The 23,089-nt window shown below is 32.1% G+C and overlaps 1 protein-coding gene across 1 annotated transcript in view; it reads right to left on the reverse strand.

The window, feature by feature from the left end:
• Hdx (highly divergent homeobox) overlaps positions 1–10,437 on the reverse strand; it is a 233,650-nt gene extending 223,213 nt beyond the window's left edge. The window contains exons 1-2 of the mRNA XM_023723771.1: positions 10,286–10,437; positions 528–1,640 (exon numbers count right to left, since the gene is read on the reverse strand). Of these exons, the coding sequence (XP_023579539.1) occupies positions 528–1,640; positions 10,286–10,432 (1,260 nt within the window). The 5' untranslated portion in view covers positions 10,433–10,437. The remainder of the gene's footprint in view (positions 1–527; positions 1,641–10,285) is intronic.
• Positions 10,438–23,089: the final 12,652 nt, after the last annotated feature.

Genomic DNA, 23,089 nt, shown 5'->3' on the forward strand with positions numbered 1-23,089 from the left:
TGCTGGGGGATTGAACCGCGGTCCCTGATGCTTTTGCTAAGCTTGTTCTAAGTAGGTGCTTTAGACCACTGAGCCATCTCTCCAGCCCAACAAAATTATTTTAAATGACAGAGAAAAACCTTCATGTTATAAAAATGATTGCAAGTCATATTTTTTGTTTGTTTGTTTGTTTGTTTGTTTTGAGGCAGTGTTTCACTATGTAGTACAGGATGGTCTTGTACTTACTTACATAGCCAAATCTGGCCTTAAACTCATAACGATCCTCCTGCCTCAACCTCCCAAGTGCTAGGTGTGCAACACCACTGAGCCCGACACATTTCATTTTCAAAAAAGCACGTCATCATATCTAAACATGACAAAGTAAACAAATATTCCTCCAAGATTTGATCTCAATTTACTTTGAACCAAATGCTTCATATTACTTTAAAATGAGAGTTAAAATACACAGGTCTTAAGCCTGACCTGGTACACAGTTTTGTAAACCAACCACAGCTTTAAAATTTTTACAAAATAAATATGGACATTACCTGGTAATTGTTTTGGTTTTGTGATAATCTCAATTGGTTTGTTGATGAAAAATTTGGAGAAAAATTACTCCGTAATGGATTTGTATTATTGTACAATGTACTAGATGCTGTGTGTAATGAGTTTCGTGGTGTCAAATGGTAGTCTCTGTTCTGATATAGTACATTGTCTGACAAATCTCTAATATTCACCATTTTTGAATTTGGTACATTTCTTCCTGGTCCAGGCAAAGTTGTACTTTGGTTCTCATTTCGAAGGGAACTGCCACTTTCATAAAATCTTGAGTAGCTTGGTATTTGTGCTCCCATCAATGCCAACTCCTCCTCCCTGGCATATTCATCCTCAGCATCTCCAGTCTCCATGGCAATAGACAAACAAACTCCTTCTGCTGAGCTTGGAGCCTTCTGCGTGGCACTTCCTCCAAGAAGTTTCTGGGGGTAGTCACTTACTGCCAATGAAAACACTTCACGGATTTCCAAATTTTGTGTCCTACAGTAAGGGTCTCTAAGGGCTGGCTTTTGCCCACATAAATTATTTGATGACATACCTATATGTTCAGGCTTATATGACCTTTGAATCCCAACTGGTTCAATTTTGCAAGGTCGGTGGCACACAGATGGCTTTTCAGGTACTGTCATTTCAGAAGCTTGCACTGAAGAGCTTCCATAGTTTTTCTTTGTGTGATTATATACTGAGTTTCCAGCATTTAACACACTTGTCTGTCTTGACAAAATAATTGTTTTTTCACCTAGGAGCAGGGAGGCATTTTTACAATGTGCTACTTGTCTTTGAACAGGAATATGCAACTGAAACTCACTATCGTTCTTACTGGCTGTTTTCTGAATAGGAATTTTATGTGCTTCTGTAATCTGTGTATTTGTATGTTTAGCTGTCCCTTGCCTACTCAATGAACTGGCTGGGTTGTATATACCTGTTAGAATGACATCATTATTGGCTGAAGTCCAGGAAGATTGTTGGCCTGGAGGTCGGACACTGTGAACCACATTTCTGACTGTAAGGTCTGGAGCTGCCAAGGAGGTACCAGAAAGTGTTCCAGCTGTTCCTGATTCAGAATTTTTGCTACTCATTTTTCTTCGCTTATTGCCAACCCACGTCTGAAAGAATAAAAATAGTATTATGAAATTTAAAAGAAAAACAAAAAAATTGTCACAGAATTAAAGCTTACACAAAAGTAAAAAAATAAAAGAATATTGAGTCAAGTACAGTATAAAGGCAAATATGATTAAGGATTGACCAAATAAATATTTAAGAACCCTGAGAACAGTGTTTTATTGTGCTTCTCTTTCACAAAACCTATGTAATAACTATTAAAAAATTCTATAAATTTTTATATCCATTGACCTACACATTTCTTTTTTTCCATAATTTTATTGAGAAACAAATAACAATGAGACAGTTTCAAATCAAATCGGAAGTACAGTTTCACCAAATAATACACTGTATATATTCTTCTTAGTGGTTAATTGTTGTACAAGATGCGGACTTGACATCCTCTTTACAAACACCATTAGAACAAATCGCTGTATTCATTAAGAGAATGTAACTATATATCTATCCTAACCGCTTTGAATACACAGATACAAAATGGACATTCATCTGTATCCCCTTTTTTCTTTAGTTCCGTCATTTGAATATTATAGGTGTGTTAACTCAGAGAAACAATCTAAAAGAGGTCAAGGCGGCGACCTAGCGCGGCGGTCTCCGCGCCGGGCCCTGGAGAGTGAGGTCGCCGGTTCGCGCCCCCTTCCCGACTCTTTCTATAGGGCCGGGGAGATTGCTCAGTGGAATAAGCACTTCCCTGGCAAGTGCAGAGCCTAAGTTCAATCGCCGGTTCCGAAAGTCGAGTAGTTCATAATAGTATTGGGTCTTCCGCTTGACTGGCACTGTCAGAAATTGTTGATTGGAGTCCCCCACAGCTCAACATAACACCATGGCTTTACTTCTTATACATTGTTTTCATACTTTTCTGCTGGATGGCCAAGACCAAGATAATGCAAGACCTATGCAACAAGAGTTGTAGGTTTTGGGTCTGATAAGGTCAGTGAAATCCCCTCGGGATTTATCCTGAGATCCTGTACCTCGGATTGTAGATCATTTGTCAGTGTCAGCCACGGGGAAGAGTCATGGCCATTGCTTGGCCAGTGTACTCTCTGTGAAAGCCTGACAGAATGTTTTCCCTCCATATGACTCTCCTTAGGCACACTCTACATCATCAATCACTTTCCTCTTTGGCCACACAATCTCCTTGATCAGAAAATTTGGGACACTGCCTAGTTACATGACATTACAGTACAAGTTCTCATATGTCCTGAGTCTTAGTTGACTTTGGAAGGATAGGGCCCAAATGTTGTCTTTTCTTGCGGCCCTCCTTTTTTCTAATTTTGGTCTGCATACTTAGGTTGTTAACCCTCCAGAAGACAAGCTTATTGTTATTACCATACAACCTAGGCTGTTAAGCTTAACCCCACTATCTGTCTGAATATCAGACGTCTTAGGCATAACATGGAACAGGTATTTTTCATCAAGTATTGATATTTTAAACTTTAAGTCCCTACAGAATATGGTAAAAAATTTAAAAATTAGAATATATTTTAAAAATAGGCATAAAGAATTATATAATTCTTATGTTTTCACATAACTCCAGAAATCTAATCATATACAACCTTGAGAGATGGTAGGAGGCCAGGGAGATGGCTTAGATGAATAAGTGTTTCCCAGGCAAGCACAAGCTCCTGAGTTCAATTCCCAGTTCCACATAAAAAAGATAGAAAGAAAAAAGAAAGAAGGAAAGAAAGAAAGAAAGACCTACATATTTCTATAAATTTGTCCTATAAAGTGGTCACTAATGTAGACAAAGTTTTTAAGTACAGATGTTCCTCATATGTAGGAGCTAGGCTCTTTAACATCATTGGGACATATTCACCACAGTGTTAAATAAATATGCATTTGCAGGCTTCAGACTTAGGACATGTTGAAATGGATATAGCTTAACTTAATTTTATACTGCTGCAAACTTACATCATATATAAAAATATTCATTATACTAAATCATTTTCTTGTATTCTTCTTTGTGCATGTACCTGTACCCTATTAGTTTATTAGAATGTAATACTTTGGGGCCAGGGAGATGGCTCAGTAGAATAAGCACTTTCCTGGCAAGTTCAAGGGCCTGAGTTCAATCCCCAGTTCCACCAAAAAGAAAAAGAAAAAGAAAAAAGAAAAGAATGTAATACTTTGAAGAAGACTGCTAGTGTGTATTTCCAAATGTCCTCCAACATTCAAGAATATTGTTGCTTTCCAGCCTGATTACTTTGCATTTCTGAGAGATCTGTACTAACCTTTGAATTAATAAAAACTAAATAATTGGTGTTTTGATCTATTTTCTGTGGATATATTATTTAGATAGAATTTTTCATTTGTTTTAATATTTGTTTTTAAATTAAGCTGTTTGACTTTAAATTAATTTATAAAACAATTCTCTACTAAAGACAGTAACAGTACATCACATATTGCATTCTTTTGTCATTTTCCTTTTGTGGTTTACTAAACAGTTCAGGCTGGCTTTGACCTCACTTTGTAGCCCAAAGTTTACATTCCTTGTGGGATTTGATATATAATACATAATATATCTCAGTTCAGTTTTTCATATCTTTTCCTTCCCTTCCTCTCTCTCCATTCACCTCTTGAGCCCTTTGCATTTTTTATATGTTTGTAATACATAATATTTACTTTCCTTCTGTGGATTTACTACACATACATAAAACATCTTAATCCCTTTTTCAACCCTTTTCCTTAACTCCTTTGCCACTTCCATCTCCTGAAAGCCTCCCCCCTTGAGAAATACCTGTTGCCCCACTTTTTCTTTTTTTGTATTTAGTATAGGGTGTACAGGGTCTCACTATGCAGATTGAACGCAGTAGTGATCCTCCCGTTTTCAGCCTGCCAAAAGCGGGATTACTGGAGTGCGCCACCACTCCCAGTCTCAGTTGCCATCTCAGCACGCCCCAGAGGCAGGTGGAACTAGCACAGCATGCCGTGGTGGAGCTAGAATGGCATTCCATAGATCTAACCTCAGTCCCTGCATCTGCCTAAGCAGGCAATTTAATTAGCTGCGATATGTGGCTGGTCCTATTGCCTACTTCTAATCAACAGTATTTTCTTCTTTACACTTTATTTATGAAACCTTATAAAATGAATAAATATTATTTCTATAAACAGGAAAATATTAATGAAATTATAACTGGAATTTTGCATTTGATTATAAAATATACTTTTATGTTAAGTCATTTCGCAAAATTACATAATAATTTTATTGAATCTTGGCTCATCTTAAAATACACAATAAGAAACACTACACTCAGGGCCGGTCGGATAGCTCAGCTGACTAAAGTGCCTGCTTAGGCAGAGCACAGTGGCCAGGATTTGATCTCCAGAGTGCGGTGCTGGCCCTGCCCCCGAGTGCACTGAGAAGGTGATTGAGACTGGGCATGGTGATGCAAGCCTGTAATCCCAGTGTTTAGAGGGCTGAAAATAGGAGAGTCACTACAAGTCTAATCTAAGTAGTGAGACCCTGTAAACCCTGTCATAAATACATAAAAAAGAAACACTGCATTATATGTGATTGTCAAGCCTCATAATTATTTTAAGATTCATAACAAATGACAAAATACCAAACTAACTTAATCCATTAAGAATTAAACAAATAAGTAAAAATATGAAATCAACTAGTCTTGCATAAATGTGTTACAGATTTGTGTAGCTCTTCTATGATGTGTTTTGGAAAATCAAATAAATGGTCTATTAATATGCCAGATAACTATGTGCAATATTACTGTTGCTGTAATATTGTTTTTGCTTTTTTTCTAATTTTATTAAGAAAGAAAAATGAGACAGTTTCAAAACAGGTTAGTAGGACAGTTACAATAATTAATACTTTACATATTGTCTTCATAGTAGTTATTCAGAGTACAAGATACAGACATGATATCTTGTTTAAACACTATAAGTACAAAACTTTCTTCTCACTAAAATAAGAAAAAGTAACTGTATATCTATCCTATTGTATATTTTTTTAACTACAAAATGGACCTTCATTTATATTCCTCTTTTTTGTCTAGTTTTGTCAGAGATGGGTATTCCATTGCTATTCAAATATTGTAGGTGTAGGAATACAGCAAAATAATCCAGTATACTCCGATAGTCCATAATAGTATTGGATGATCAGCAGGACTGGCAATGTCAGAAGTTGTTGACTTGAGCCTTTTACAGCCCAGTGTACTAATGTGGCTTTACTTTTTATAACTTGTGTTTATACCTTTCTGTTGGATGATTAAGACCAAAATAAAGCAAGACATATATAACAAGAAATGTAACTTTTTTATCTGATAAAGTCAGTCAAATTGCCTCAGGATTTATCCCAAAACCCTGTACCACACTTCGTAGATGCTTTGTCAGTGTCAGCCATGTGGATGAGTCACAGCCATTGCTTGACCAATTTTCTCTCTGTGAAAGCCTGAGAGAATGTTTTCTCTCCATGTGACTTCCTTAGGAACACTCTACATCATCAATCACTTACTTCTCTGGCCCCATAATCTCCTTGATCAGCAAATTTGGGATACAACTGAGTTACATGATGTTACAGTACAGGATCTCCTATAATCTGTGTCTTCACTGACCTTGAGAGGCTAGGGCCAAAGTGTTGGCAGTCCTTGCAACCCATCTTTTTCTCTAAATTTTGCTCTGCAAACTTAGGTTTAACCATCCAGAAGAGAAGCTTATTGTTATTACCCTACAACATAGGCAGTTGAGCTTAACCTCACTATCTGTCTGAATATCAAACATCTTAGGCATAACATGGAACAGGTATTTTTCATCAAGTATTGATATGTTAAACGTTAAGTCCCTACAGAATGTGAAGAAAAAAATTGAAAAAATGAAAAATATTTTAAAAGATAGGAATGAACAGTTACATTGTTGCTGTAATATTGTATTTAAAGCTAGAGTGTTATTGAACCTCCCCTTATGTGTTCTATATGTGTATTATTTCCTTTAATAGGTATTATTTTTCTAATTATATAAATGGAGAAAGTGTAGTTCAGAAGTAATAAATAGTTTGTGGAAAGATATTTTGTCTGGAAATAGCTGAGGAAAGATTCAAAGTCAATTATATTTGACTTCTATTTGACTTGAGATAAGAGGATTTTAACTCACTTTGATTTACTTTCTTAAAATAGCAGGAGGGGTAGTTATAAGCCAAAGAAAAAATAAAAATAAATGTCACAAGAGAAAGGGAGAAAAACTAAAATGTTTTAAAGTGCACGCTAAAAAAATTTAGAAATAAATATTTTAAATAAATTGAATTTTCACTAGGGTGAATTTTACAAACATTCAAAATGAGTTTCTATATCCTGGCTTTTCAAGTAAGAAAATGAAACAGCACAAATACTGTGGAAAGCACAATGTATTTGTATATAATTTTTACAAAGTACATACACATTACATTAAAATTTCAATAGAGCTCTTATATCAAATGAGCACCTCTATATCATACTTCGAAAAACTCACAACTACCAAGTTCTCATCAAACATCACCTACCTTACCTTAAAAAGTTTAAGAATGATCTTGGTACTCTGATAACTTAAGGCTTACTTATATAATTTTTATCATTTACACATAAATATGTATATTTTATATAATTGCTTATGTAGTTTACTAAATATTTATACTATATACCATGAAAAGGTAAAATGCAGTAGAATATCACAAATATATGAAACTCATCTCTTTTATAACCTAAGAACCTAACTTGTCCAGAGCATAGTCAACATCTCATAGATACTTTTAGCTCACTAATAGGACACCTCTTAACTTTAAAATCCAGTTTTATGATTTTATATCTAACTTGAACAAATCAGGTATTTTATTCTACATAAAACTAGAAACAACAGAAGAGAGGGGTATTGGCAGTTGACTGAGGATGCTGATGGTAGGCACTCTACTAGACTTAAAATTAAAATTTTCACTTACCATGGCTCACTAAAATGGAGAAAAAAAGAAACATAAAATCATAAACCATAAATGGACAGTCTGAGGGTTTTCAATGAGAATGAAAATAATGCCATATACTTTATCAAATTGTAAATGTTATTTTAAAGCATGATAAAATTATATTTCATAATGAAGACCCTGAATTAAACAGTTCAAATTCCTTCTCTAGTAAAGAATTTCTCTATTGAAGAAAGGTACAAAAGTATGTACTGAAGAAACAGTCCCATTTAAAGTGTTAAAGGTTCAAAAAAATTCACTGCACGAAGCATTCCAGTATTTGAATTAAGCTTCTCCAAAAGTTGTTCAGTTATGAGATCCAAAATCTACCACTGCTTATCAGATATAAATGGTTTGTACTATAAATGCCTCAATGGTCAGAAGTGAGATAATATCAAACGAAACTGATGTGATGAGAGATGTGGGATGAGAAACTAAGCAAAGTAACAATGGCCAGTCAAATAGCTCAGTGGATTAAAGCATCTGCAAGCAGGCTCAGGGGCCTAGGGTTTGATCCTCGGCGCGCTGAGATGGTGATGGAGACTGGGTGTAGTGGAGCTCACCTTTAATCCCAGAACTTGGGAGGCTGTAAACAGGAGAATCACTATGAGTCTGATCTAGTAGTGAGACCCTGAACACCCTGTAGACCCTTCCTTAAAATACAAAAAAAAAAAAAAGTAGCACTACATAAGAAAAAAGGAAAAGGCATACAAGTCACCATTACTTGTTGTTCATAAAATTCACTTGTTTTTCTCTAAATATCTTCATTTTGCTATACCCCATTCCTTGTTCTCTGTTCCTTTACCTCAGTATACTTATTTTTGTCTAAATTTTTTAAATTCTCTTTATGTTGAAATCAGATGTTTAATAAAGTGAGACTTGAGTCTTTTTCAGGAATTATACCATTAAAAACTGTCCTAAAAATAATAAAAATCTTTAACAAGTAGGAACTATAGACCTAGAAAAATAAAGGTGAGGTGATGGAGTTGAGGAGTGATGACTCTCTTTTCCAATGAATAAGAAAGCCATTGAAGTTATGTCAGGGTATGGACTAGAAGAATGAGTTTCTATACAATTCAAACTTTCCAGGATGAAGTCAATGATTCTGACTTATACTATCCCTTGAAATATTATTCCCTCTTCCAACCAATTTTGATTTTATAGTTTATATTCAATATAAATAAATTCTACAACATGAGAAGTTATTATCCATAAAAGCATAGACTAGCAAAGTATACTTGTGACTCTATATTTCAAAAATGTATATCTTTAGTCTTCATTGTTATTTTATATTTTCACACCATTTTGGTTGCAAATATCTGTATATCAAAGATATCAATATTCAAACACAATCAAGGATATTATGAGGAAAAGATTGCAGTAACAAACTGGAAACATAAAAAGATAGTGCACAGTACAAATGAAGACATAATTTTAAAGTAATAGAAAAATTGAAATAAGAAAGCAAGGAAATTACTATAGGGTAAGACAATTTTAAGGTAATAATATGAAAAATTGAAAAAAGAAAGCAAGGAAATTACTATTGGAATAAAGAGTCTATTTATAATATCCAATCTCAAATTGAAATATTTTGCATTAGTATTTCAAACAAGCATTTTCATTTAAAGTTCAATAAAGGTATTATTATATAGTACATAGAGAGGTATAAGCAGGAAATATTTCTAGTTCTTATACAAATTTGAGTATGAGGGTTGATTTCAGAAAATACGAAATAGCTACTGTGGATATTTTCCCATAAAATTGGTTTAATAGTTACCTATCTGAAGGTGAATATATTCTTTAGTTTTTGAGAAATATTTTCCAAAAATTCTGTTAACAATTTTTTTAATTTTTGAAGTGTTTGAAGGTAGATAGATACAGAAAACTAAAGTTTAAAACAGACACACTTTCTCTTTCCAAAATTAGCCTGATGAATGCAAGTGATGATAAAGTTGCTAATTTTTGAATCATAAAGAGTTCTCCACAAGTACACTTGTAGCATGTTGAAAGAAATATGAAAGGATGCATGCATTCAATAAAATCCTGATTTGTGCTAGATTTATCTCTTTCCTCTTTTTTTAAATCACTTTCTCATCGTCTTTCATGAATGTGTAGCAGCTGATATTTTTTTACAGCTGAATAAGTTTGATTTTGATTATATCCTCTCTTGGGATATCTAGCCTTAATTGCTAATCCTTAAAATGTATACCTATCACTTAAAAGAATATATTCATAAAACAGTCTAGGTTTTCCTGAAAACTCAAAGAATACTAAAGTCATAAATGCTGCAGGAAAAAAAAAAAAATATATATATATATATATATATATATATATATATATCCAGAATTCTCTGAGAAAATACCTATTCTACTATGTTTTGGTGCTGACAGTTATATCAGGATTATTCAAGGTTAAAAATTCATGAACTTCACTTAATGGGTTTATTATTTCAAAGAACTAAGATATTTAAAACATGTTTATGCTACCAATGTTTTAGTGTTCTCAAGATACTTTTAAGAACAATTATGTGTTAAATGATTATTTCTATTTATTAAGAATTGGTATTTTTATACCAGGGAAATGAAGTTGATGATATATTTAGTTATTTCATCCCCTGAGTAGGTTTTCTCATATTAAGCAAATATTGTTAGTCAATAAAGGCTATAAATTCAAGTGTAAGACCTCAGTACTTACCCTGACTACACTGAAGTCCAGTTTAGTCTCCTGTGCACACTGTAATATGAGCTGAAAGCAATTTTTACTTTGATTTGTCATTCCATTTTCATAATAACGCTGTAAAATCCTTTGTTGTTCTACAGTAAATACTGAACGTAGATTCATCTAAAAATAAAAGAAGATACTCTGAAAATTGTAATAAAAATTTGTGTATGTCTAGCATTTATACACTTCGTTTTTCAATACCATTTCAGTGCTTCCAAACTGTAATATATTTAATGGGCAATAATTTATATGCTAAAGGGTGAGAGTTTTTTATTGAAAAATATATGGAGTACAAACACATACTGAATTTTTTGAGGTAAAAGTACCAGCTTTAAAGAAAAAAAAGAGAAAATGCCTTATCTATTTATACTAAGTACCTAGGGCAAAAAAATGTCCCATTCTCTGAGATATTTATGGTTTGGAATGTCAGAAACAGTGGTAGTCATACATGATCAATTATCAACAGGAACACTAACTTTTCTTTTGCAAACAAGCCATCTGGCATATGCAGAAGCTGTTTTTCTTCTTTAGTTTTCTTCTTTCTAGGCCTAAGGTGTTCTTCTTATATATTAAACAAAAATTCCCATTAAAACTTAGAAATATAAAGGAAAGTATAATTTAGGTGATGTTAACTAAAATTAATCATTTTAATAGCTACACTATGTAAAATAAAATTTAAAAATGTGTATATCTTATTACACAAAATTGGTTTAAAATATATACCTTTTCATTAAATAGATACTATTAAAACTAGATAATGTAAGTTTAAAAAAGCCTTTTTTTCTGCCTATAGATAAAAGTTTTAATATCAAGGACAAAAACTGTGAATATCATGAATAAAAGTTTGGTCGAACCCTACTTTTAAAAAGTTGAATTATAGTAGTGCATGTTTATAAAATATCCTTGTAATTTAATTAAGGGAATTTGAAGCTCTTATTGAAAGGTGTCACATTGAAGTTGTTATTCCTAGTAGTTGAATCACAGGAAATCTTTCCTAAGAAAAGCATATCTTTTAAATTTGGAAAACAGCAAAATGAAAAACACTGTAAGGCAAACCAAACCATTTTTTGTAGTATACTGTATATGGAATCAACAAAGTAGTTGATACAGAAGTAATTTCCCTTCCGATAAATACTTTGAACAATAAAGCCATCTAACAAAGAAATTAGAGTCATAAGACTATTCTTTGCCGTTTGTATATGTTGGCATTTCTAGACACATGAACATTTCCTAAGTCATGTTAAGAAAATAGGTTATAGAAAATCAGATGTCGGAGAGGGCATAGGAAAGAGGAGAGAAGTTTCTATCGGAAATAGAAACAAAGACCTTTCAAAGTGAAGTTTTGAAAGATGTTTTGGAAGGAGTTCACTAATGTGGGAGTATAAATCCCTTCTCTGATACTGAAACAAATGTTCAAGCATGTTTGTATCATTGGATAGTGACAATATCTATCAAAACAAATTTTGCTGTCATGGCTGCTAGTTTTCGAATCCATTTGGAGTTACTTTTCCTAAATGGTTGAGCCACAATGGGGGAGAAAAATCCAGAAATAAAGATCAAATACTTGAAATTTATCATCCAGCATAGATTTCAAACTAGTTTGGAATAAGTTCTGAAGTGGGTGGTAAACTTCAATTCATGAATGACTAATTGGGTAATAGGTCCAATCCTACTCTGCAAAACTGTACCTTCAGCAAACAGTCCAAAGTGCAGATACATGTAATCCCCAAGCATGAAGATACCTGTTCCAATAGGAATATAAGAATATTTTCCTATTGGATGGCTGCAACTTTTACACTTACCCAAATTCTACATGATCTTCACAAAGTACAGCAGCCCTTCCCCACTAACAATTAATAGTCAAATGCAGATGATTAAATTGCTTTTCGTCTTGCTTTAGATTTTTTTTGGGGGGGCGGTCTTTTTGAAACATGGTTTCACTATGCAGTTCAGGCTACAGTTGGACTCAATTTGTAGCCCAGGCTGGCCGCAAATTTGTAGGGATCCTACTGTATCAGCCTCCTGAGTGTTAGAAGAACAGGTGTGTGCCACCACACCCAAGAGATGACAGAGTGTTAAGTAGATCTCTACAGGTTACTATTAGAAAATCGGGGGCTGGGGAGATGGCTCAGTGGAGTAAGTGCTTCCCTGGAAAGCACAAGGGCCTGAGTTCAATCCCAGGTTCCGCCAAAAACAAAAAAAGGAAAAAGAAAATAGGTAATAACGTGAATTTTAACATTTCCCCCTTTAAATTCAGTCACAACAGCATTAATTTCATTTTGATCAAGAGAATTGCTCTTTTCTTTCAATCATAAAATTCACTTCTTACATCAAGATAATCACAATTAAGCAAAGATTAGTGTGTCTTGCAATTATCTCCATCTACTCTACATATGTTTTATGAAGTGGCAAGATATTAAATGACTGCACAGAGTTTTTTAATTATTTGTAAAAATAAATCAGAAAGATAATTTTAAAATATCTTTGAAAGTTGAGTTATTATTTATGTGGAAAATAAAATAACAAGCCATTAGGTTCATGAGACTTGGGCCCATTAAGGTGGAATGGAAGGACTGGCTGAATTAAGGGAATAAATGCTGAAGCAACATGCCATTTATTCTCACCTGAAGATTTCCTATTCTGATATAGTATGTATTGTACCACCCATTCAGTGCATGTCAGGCTATAGGAGTAAGAGACCTATATCCTGCATTTAGCTCTTCTTCAGATTGTTTGGTTTATTTTCAGGAGTAAAATCAAAACAAAAACAAAACCAGAAATAGTAACATACAGCAATACATATGGTACATGTTTTCAAAACAAGAATAACAAATTAATTTCCTCTAACATGAATTTCCCTTAACATCCATTGCCTAGGTTACCAAATACCTGGATAGTTTATTTAGAGTTATCTACCAATCTGAGTTGCTATGTATAAAAATATGAGAATTCTTTTTCCATGAATGGCAAAGCATGTAACATTTTTACCATATTTATATTTTAATATAGCTAGTCCTTTCACTTGATCTATAATATATAGGTATGTAATTTTGAAGATTCTCCTCAGAATTAGAATTTAGTGTTTTGATGAAGACTGAGCCAATGAAAAAGCTTAAATTATGCTCAGCTCAGTATATTCTGCTCAAGTAAGCAGAGTAGTAATACATATTTTAGATTTATTGTCTTGGAAGTATTCAAAACATCTAACCTGTAAGAATGATTACTTCAGCAGGGTTTCAGAAAACTAGAGCCATATTTTTATATGGAAATATTTGAGATGAATTCTGATATAACACTACTAATATATTTGATGTCATCTTTACCAGATTAATGCCTTAATAATGACCTAGTTGACATGTATCCTCCAAATTTATTTATCAATACTCATTCTTGGAAAATCTGATTTTACAAATGGGATGAGTTCATAAAATCTACACCAATTAAAATAGAACATGTTATTTCCAAAAGTAAATGTTTGGATTTTAGGTACTCTACTGATGTTACTGTTTACAAAGTGTAAATCTGGGATTAATTTAACACCTTGTATATTTTTATATTAGTCAATATATCTGTATTAACGTTATCCTTTTTATACATTATTGCTCACATGAAATTTATATACAATACAATTTAATCTTGCTGTACAGTTTTATGAGTTAAAAATGTACATAGTCATTAACTAATCACAGTGATAAAAATACAGAAAATATTTATCAGTACAAAAAACTTCCCTGTGATATCACTTTGTCATCAGTCTCTCCAGCACTTTGAGCTTCTGGGAGACCCTGATATTTTCCTACAACTTTGTGGAATATTTTTTGAATAATAAAGCGATTTTATTGAATGATGAAAAACTAATGTGATAAGAAATATGGGTAGCAAACAAGTCATTAATTTCTACCACAATTCTGCATTTTTTCTTTTTACTTTTAAGCCAAAACCCATAAAATTATAGACTATTGGCTAGTTGCTCATTGTTCCTTCAACAAAACTGCAGTTTAGAAGCTGCACGGCATAAAATATCTGCATTTTTATAACAACCCTGAAAATTTAATTTTTGTATTGACTTCAAAGTCTAATGTAATCACCTACATTGATTATAGAATACCTTGTAAATGGGATCATAAATTTTGTAGACCCTGTTAGCTTACCTGCATTTATATGGCATCAGTTATTTGAGTTTCATCTGTGTTATGTAGGAACAATAGTTGGTTCCTTTTCCTTTAATATTCAATTAGAGGAAAGTCACACAGTTAATCTGTTCATTCATTTTACAATATTGGCCCCTTTCAAGATTTTTCAGTTATGGGTAAAAATGTTGACATGTGCATAACATGATTTTTCTATGCACAGATGAGTGTTCATTTCTCAAGTAAACATCAAGGAGATGGATTGATGGGTCATATGGTAAGTAAATGTTAATTTTAATGAAAGTTTGATAAATTTATCAAGATGACTCTCCAAATTTACCTACTTACAAACATTCAAAGAAAGCTTCATTTCTGTCAGTTCCTCATGAGAATTCATAACTTTCAGAATTTAAATAATGTGATAATTCTAATGGGTAATTTTATATAATATTATTACATTTTTAATTTGGATTTTCCTAATGACAAATGATGTTCAGCATCTTTGAATGTATTTATTTGCCATATACTTACTTTAATAGACTTATCTTCTTCGTTGAAGTTTCTAGTTCAAGTAAATCCCAAATTTTTCTAATTGGGTTGACTGCATACTTACTATTCAGTTTGGAGGAGGGAGGATCTTTTATATATTCTGAGTACAAATCCTTTACCAGAAATTTGATTTGTCCTTCCTCCTGTCCATATCTTGCTTTTTTATTTTACTAACAATATATTTCACAAAACAAATGTTTCCACTTTTGAAGAAGTCTGTTTATCATTTCTTTAGTGTTTTACAGATTGCCCTTAAATTGATCCTTTACATTGCCATATGAATTCTGTAATCAGTTTGTCAGTACCTACAAAAAAATTCTTCTGGAATTATGATTCAGATTGTAATTTCATTTAATATTTACATTCAGGGGGTTCTATGTCAACATTATTGGGTCTTCTGATATTTTGAATTATTTAGACTTTCTTTGATATTTTTCATGAATTAGTTATAGTTTTTAGGATTTTTATGCTGCACGTGTTCTAAATTTAAACCTATGTTCTTCCTGTTTCTGAGGATATTATCATAAATGATTTTTTAATTTCCAATTTTTATATTGTTGGTTTCTTGACGTAAAATAGATTTTGGCATATTTAATATGCATTGTGTAACAGCAAAACTCACATATTGGTTTCAGAAGCTATTTGTTTGATTGCTTGCTTTATTTTTTTTTTTTTTATTTTTTGACAGAACCAGTGATTGAACTCAAGCCCTTGCGCTTGCCAGGGAAGTGCTTATTCTACTGAGCTATTTCCCCGGCCCGTGCTTCCTATTTCCTAAACAGTCATGTCACTGAATAAAAGTAAGATGCTTATTTCTTCTCTACCAATATCTACAACTTTCTTTCTTATTTTACTTCACTGTCAAGGATGTACTCCCAAATGTTTTAATCACAGTCATATTCTTGCTTTGTTCTTGATTTTCATAGAAAGAATTAAGGCATTCACTATTAACTATCATGTTATCAGTAGGTTTTACATATTTGTCTATGTGACATTATTAGATCTTGCTAAACTGAGTTATTATTAATATTGTGGGGAATTAATTTAAAAATCTGTCAAGCATTTTTCTTTTGTCTATAGAGAAGATTGCATAACTTATACTTTTTAATCATTTGTATGGTAAATTATAATGACTGATTTTCAAATGTCGAACCTGCCCTGCCTTCCATTCCTAAAAATTCACTTGGTGTCAAGATATATATATATATATATATATATATATATATATATATATAGTTTTATATTTGTAAATGTTTTGTTCAGAAATTTGAAAACTACGTGTGTGAAGGATTTTATCTCTGATTTTCTTTTCATGTATAGAGTACTAGGGTACTGATTCAGGATAAATATATTCTATATTTATATCCTAGAACATGTTATATAGAATTGCTGTAATTTTTCCATTGATATGCTGTAAAACCATATAGGCATGCAATTTTATTTGTTGGCAAGTTTCTCGATACTCTTTTAGGTATTTTATCTTGAATAAATTTTGATTATTTGTGTCTGAGTTCTTTTCATTCAAAATGTTAAACTCAAATATGTGAAGAGGTTTATTATGTTTCCCTATTGCTCTTTTAAGTTTGGTAAGGTTTGCACTTGTATATCTTTTTTGTTCTCTTTTAGATGTTGTGAATTTTTGTTTTTTTGCTGCTTTGTCATCTAGGCAAGAGGTTTATCAGTTATATTGTTTTAAAATAATTTACTTTTCATTTCATTTATTTTCATCTATTCTTTATCTGTGTTAATTTTTATTTATTTTTGCTCTAGTATATATTATTTCTTTCATTTAATTTGTTCAGATTAATTAATTTTTCTTTTTTCCATTTCTTGTTAAAAGTTTATATCTGTTACTGTTTTTTTAACAAATATAAACAATCAATGTCATGACTTTATTTCTAAGTACTTCTTAGGAATCTCTACAAATGTTTAAAGGTATATTTCTACTTTTTCTCAATTGAAATTGGTTTAATTTTCTGTCTGTATAGTTTATAATTAAAGTATGTAGAGGGGCCGAGGAGATAGCTCATAGAATAAGCACTTGCCTGGCAAGCGCAAGGGCCTGAGTTTAATCCCGGTTCTGAAAAAAAAAAAAAAAAGTACACCTTTTCCAGATATTTGTCATTTATTTTTAGCTTAGTTTGGCTATGTTTGAAGAACATACTTTGTATGATTTCCATTATGTTAAATTTTTAAAAGTTCATTTTATATCCCAGAATATTGTTCTTCTTGATGAATGTTCCATTTATATTTTAAAAGAAATATGCACTCTGCTGTCATTCTTTGGAAAGTTAAATAAATATCAGGTCATGGCTCTAGTTTTATTTGGATCTTACACATTCTTACTAATTTTCAGTCTACTTATTTTATCCATTATTGAAATATACATAGGGAAGTTGTCAAGTATAAATCTGACTTGCTTCTCTATTTGTATTTTCATTTCTATCAGTTCTTGTCATAAATTTAAAGATCTGTTCTTAAGTATATATACATTTTAAAATATTATATTTTTCTTGTTTTACTCATTATGTCATGTCTATATTTATTCCTGGTATTATTTTTTGTCCTGCATTCAAATTTGCCTAGTATGCCACATTCTGTAATTTTCTATCACATTTATTTTATTTTATTTTTTATGCATTTGGTACAGTGTCTCACTATACAGCTTGGAGTCATAGTGATCCTCCTGTTTTCAGCCTCCCCAGTACTTGGGTTACAGGTGTGCACCACCACCTCCAGACTTAATTGTGGACTTAACATGGCTGGAGGCAAGGCCAGCATGGCATGTGGTATCAAGGATTGAACCTGGGTCCCTGGGCTTGTCTAATCAGGCACTTAGTCTGTTGAGCTGTCTCATCTGCTCTTTAATTTTACATTATACCATTAAATACTTTCAAATTATACCTTTAAATAATATATTTAAATTATACCCTCAAATTATACCTCTAATAATTATTTATGAAGTATAGAGTTGTGTTTTGAAACATGTAACATGACATTCTATCTTTTTATTGTTTACACAATATGTTTAAAATGAAATTACTGATACATTTGAATTTATATGTATAAATTTATTACTTGTTTTCTGTTTGATCTTGTGATATTTTGTTCCTTAATATGCCTTTTCCAACTTCTTTTAGATTATTTGAGTAAATTTTAGTATTCTATTTTAATTCATTGTTGTTCTGGCTAAAACTCTTTGAATATGTTTAGAGTGGCTGTTTTAGGGATTATAATATATTTTTTCTTTCTTCATAAGTAATATTCTATTTATTATTCTCATATTTCTATTAATGTTCACACTTTACACTCTTTTGTTACAGTAAACATATATAGTACACTTATATTTACTGGCAACACCAATACATATTATTATTTTCATTGTCAATAATCATACATATTTCGGAAAATTAAGAAAAACAATAAGATATTATATATTTTCCATTTATTTTGCTTTTATTTTATCCATGAAGATGCACATTTTCTTCTAGCATCATTTCCATTCAAATTAAATGACTTTAATCTTTTAGGGAACATCTGCCTGTGAGAAAATCATTTGCTCTTATGTGGGAATGTCTTCGTTGCATCATTATTTATACATATTTTCACTGCTATAGAATTCTTTCTGAATTAGCACTTGTTTTCTTTCAGCTTTTCAAAAATGGTTTTCTACTTTCTTTGGTCTCCAGATTTCTCATGAGATGCCTGAAAGCAATGAAAACTTTATTCTACATTTGTTTTGGTTTTTTAGCTTTTTAAAAAAAGTTTGTATTTGCTTTCAGCAGCTTGATTATTACATATATTGGCATGACTTTTTCTGATAATCTTGATTCAAGCACCTTTATTTTCCTGAATTCATTAATTTATTTTTTCTCAAATTTGGAGATATTTAATCTAATTTTTGAACATGAAAAGTTATTCGATATCAGTGTGCATCTACCCTAATTCTCTCCTAAACTTCTGGAACATCAGTGACATTAATTTTATGTATTTTGTATAACCCCATAGATCTTGAGGCTCTGTTCACAGTTGGCCATCCTCTTTCTCTTTATTGGATTGGTTGACTTATATAGATCTATTATAAAGATTATTGATTCGTTTTGGTGTTGTTATCATTATGTTATTGAGTCCATATGGCAACTTAAAATTTTTCCACTATGGGAGTTTTCAACCTTATAATTTCCATTTGGTGCTGTATTTTAGTTTCCATTAGTGTTTTGAAAACTTCTAACACTTTTCACTTTTCAGGGTTTTTGTTTTCATTTCAGACATTATAACTATACCTACTTCAATTTTTGTTGTTATAATTCAAACAACTGGGTTATGTTATTGTTGATACTTCTTGATGAGCAAGTTCAGATTTTCCTTTAAGTAGTGTTAAATATTACTTGCTAGAATTTTCTGGATAAATTTGGATTTTGTGGATACAGTTAGCTGGCAACCAGAGCTTGTTAGATTTAATCTGCAATTTCTGCTTTGTTTTCTTTGGGTAGTTCAGTTGAACTTTCAAATGTATTTCTCTGTTGTTTAGAGTATATCTTCACATTAGCGCTACTTGGGTGGTTGTTTCAATATCAGCTTCATTTCCAAAGCCTTGCATACATTGCTTTGAGGCTTTTCTACACAGCGGTACAGGGCAAAATAAGCTTTTTACTGGTTAAATTCAAAATTAAAAGGCTCCATTTTTGAACTCTTTCTTCTCTAGGATTCCTCACATATTGTCCACTATGAAGAGGCCACATTTTTCAGTCTCCTTCAAACAATTATGGATTTTTCTTATTGTTTATTCAGTGTTTCACTGTCTGCAAAGCACAGCTCTTCAATTAGAGCCATCTGTCAGGCAAAAATGAAAAAGAAAACACAGAGACAGAGCACAAGGCAAGAGCCTCACTCAGGACTCTTTCCATTCTTTGCAATTTTAGCCCACAGTGGCCCTCACCAGAGTTCCATGACAGGTATCCAAACATGGGTCAAAGCATTGAGAGGAAATAGGAATAAGGGAGAAATTCAAGCAATTCCCTTGATTATTCTTCTATATTAAAATATTTTATTGTATATATCAATTTGTTTATTTATATAGACTCTCCTCATTTAACAAGCAACATCAGTTCTTGGGACTAGGTCATTACATGAGCCAGTTGTTAAATGAGGAATTGTATATAGTTTGTACACTACAATATTCAGAACACAGAAATGATCACAAGAACCTCCAACTTGAGGACTTTGCTTTTATTTTCATAAATCTTATATGCAACATTGCAATGCATACCAAAAACTACTATATTGCACTGGACAATACAATTAACAAACATTACAATATTAAATCAAAGAAAGACATTGAGGCTCTATAAACAATATGTACAGAACTGTACAAAAGAAAGATACATCTAAATCCAAGGAGTGGGATGTTAAGTCCAAATAATCATTAAGCAAGTAGGTCATTAAACACATGTAGTATCTTTTGTCCTTTTTTTTGTGGAACCCGGGATTGAACTCAGGCCCTTGCACTTGCCAGGCAAGTGCTTAATCTACTGAGCTATCTCCCTGATCCCTTGTTTTATCTTAATTCACTGAAAAGAAAGAATTGTACTCTTATCTGTTCATTTCTTCTTTGTCAGAGAAAATCATTTTGTCTGTGATTACTTTGAAGATACACAGTGCATTATTATTCTCTTATTTTGTTATGAAATTTTATTTTTTCATAAAATAAAGAGGCAGAGGGAAGAAAAGAGAAACTCAAATATATGTGGTTGCTTGCTTAGATACTGATTTCCTATTTCAAACTACTTTTTTTGTTTAAATTTCAAGGACTAACTTTTAACTTTTTGTCTACAGATTATAGCTATAATCAGCAAAAGCAAAGGTTTTTGGACCAAGTTGATGTTTAGCACAGTGTGGAAGCACACGACAGTACTATCAGGAATCTCGTACACTTAGCCAGGAAGATCACAAATTTGAGCCCAATCTGGACAGGTTAGTGATTTAACAAACCCTTATCTCAATTTAAAAAAAAGTCTGGCCAGATAGCTCAGTGGACTAAATCACCTGCTTAGGCAGACACAAGGGACAGGGTTCCATCTCTAGCTGGCTGTGCTGGCCCAGCTCCTGAGAAAGCGATTGAGACTGGGCGTGATGGCACGTTTGTAATCCCAACACTTAGCAGGCTGAAAACAGAATCACTGAGTCCAGTCTACATAGTGAGACCCTGTAGACCCTGTACTAAAACACATTTTTTAAAAAGTCAATTTTAAAACAATGGCACACAGGCTGTGGGTATAGCTTGGTGTGAGGACTTTGACCTCAGTCCTAGAATGAAGGAAGTAGAGAAGAGAGCAAGATGAAGAGAGAATTCAATTTTCCTTTTAAAAATATAATTCTAGAAAAAGTAACTGTGTTCCAGGTCAAATTAAACCCACAATTCCTTCATTAGCTTATGCAAAATATTAATAGTTTGCAGCCAACATTACTGGTTGAGAACTTCTTTTTTTAGCTTTTTATCATTTTTTATTTAGTTTTTTAGTGCTTTTTATTTTCAAGAGAAAAAATAAAATACAATTTCAAAACAAGAAAACAGGAGGGTAACAATGGTTAATGCATTACATATTCTTACTTATCTTTAAATTATTATCTCAGTACAAGGTCTCATAATTTAATTGTCCAAACAAAATTAGCACAAAAGATATTAGCACAAACATTTTTTGCAATGAACTAAGAAAAATTAGTGGTTCAACTATCTTAACTAATATATATTCCCTTGCTTTCTCCATTCCTCAATCACAGTTTTGCTTTATTTTGTAGTTTCTTCCCATTTAAAAATATCTAATGAATATTTCAGATCATATATATATATATATATATATATATATAATTGTTCTGATATATATATATAATTGTTCTGATATATATCTATATCTATATCTATATCTATATCTATATCTATATCTATATCTATATCTATATACAAAAATGTAATCCCTCCCGAGTGCTGGGATTAAAGGTGCCCGCCTCCACACCTGGCTATCAGTCATATTTCATGTGTAATTATGTACTGTCTTCTATTCAATAACTTTGGGTGAAGATATATGAAGTGTTTCCAGTTACCATTATATTCTGATTTCTAAGATATCTTGGGAAATCTGTCTTGCTAAAAATCAAAAATATATATTCTTTCAGCACAAATACTTCATTTTTCATAATCAGTCAATGAAATTTTAATTTTATATTTAATAAAGACTTCAGATCTAAATGTTTCTGAGCTACTGTATTCACTATCTTGTTTTCTGTTCAGGGAGTATGAAAAATAAGTATACACTTTTTTATAAGACTGAAACATTATTACAAGCATGATTCATTAAACGATGTTCTAATAATCAGACAACGGTGTTTGTCCCCTCATTTAAAGACTTAATTTTTGTATCTTCTTTTTATGGATTGTCTCTCACTATCTTTGAAACCTGCTGTCATTTGTCATGTTGTGAGCAGGCTTACTTTTAGCAATTCCCTCTGACTCATTTAATTTGCTGGGATTTATTTTCCTTTATGAATTTTTTTCCCCTTTCCTTTCCCTTTCCTTTTCCTCTTCCTCAGCCTTCTCTTTACTTCATTTTTCTGTCCTCTAATTTGGTAAAAAACAAGATATTTTGGTTTCTGTTTTTCTTAATTAAGTATATGGGTACAATTTAGATATACATAATAATCAAATTTATGATAGGAAATTTGTACTTCTACATAATATCTTAGGTACTCTTTTTCCCTCATTCTCCTCTCCTCCCTTCAACCCATCTTCCTGACCTTGTTCACAAAGCTTTGAATCCATTTAATGTTTCTTTGCTTATTTTTCTCTTGCTTTCTCCCCTGCTTCTGTTCCCTTTTCCTGTTAAGCAATTTCTTCCTGTTTCACAATATCTGTTATACATTTTCGTTCTTATTCACACTTTCAGTTTCTCACTCATGTTTTTAGCAGCTTAACCTTGGAAATAGCCCAATACCCACCAACCAATGAGTAGATAAAAAGATGTAGGTTTTTTTTTAAGCAGTGGAGTACTATTGAGCCATGAAAAATTATGAACTCAAAACATATATAGCTAAATGGATATAT

The sequence above is a fragment of the Octodon degus genome, unplaced genomic scaffold (genome assembly GCF_000260255.1).
Source record: "Octodon degus isolate 3935 unplaced genomic scaffold, OctDeg1.0 scaffold00103, whole genome shotgun sequence".
NCBI classification, from domain to species: Eukaryota; Metazoa; Chordata; class Mammalia; order Rodentia; family Octodontidae; genus Octodon; species Octodon degus.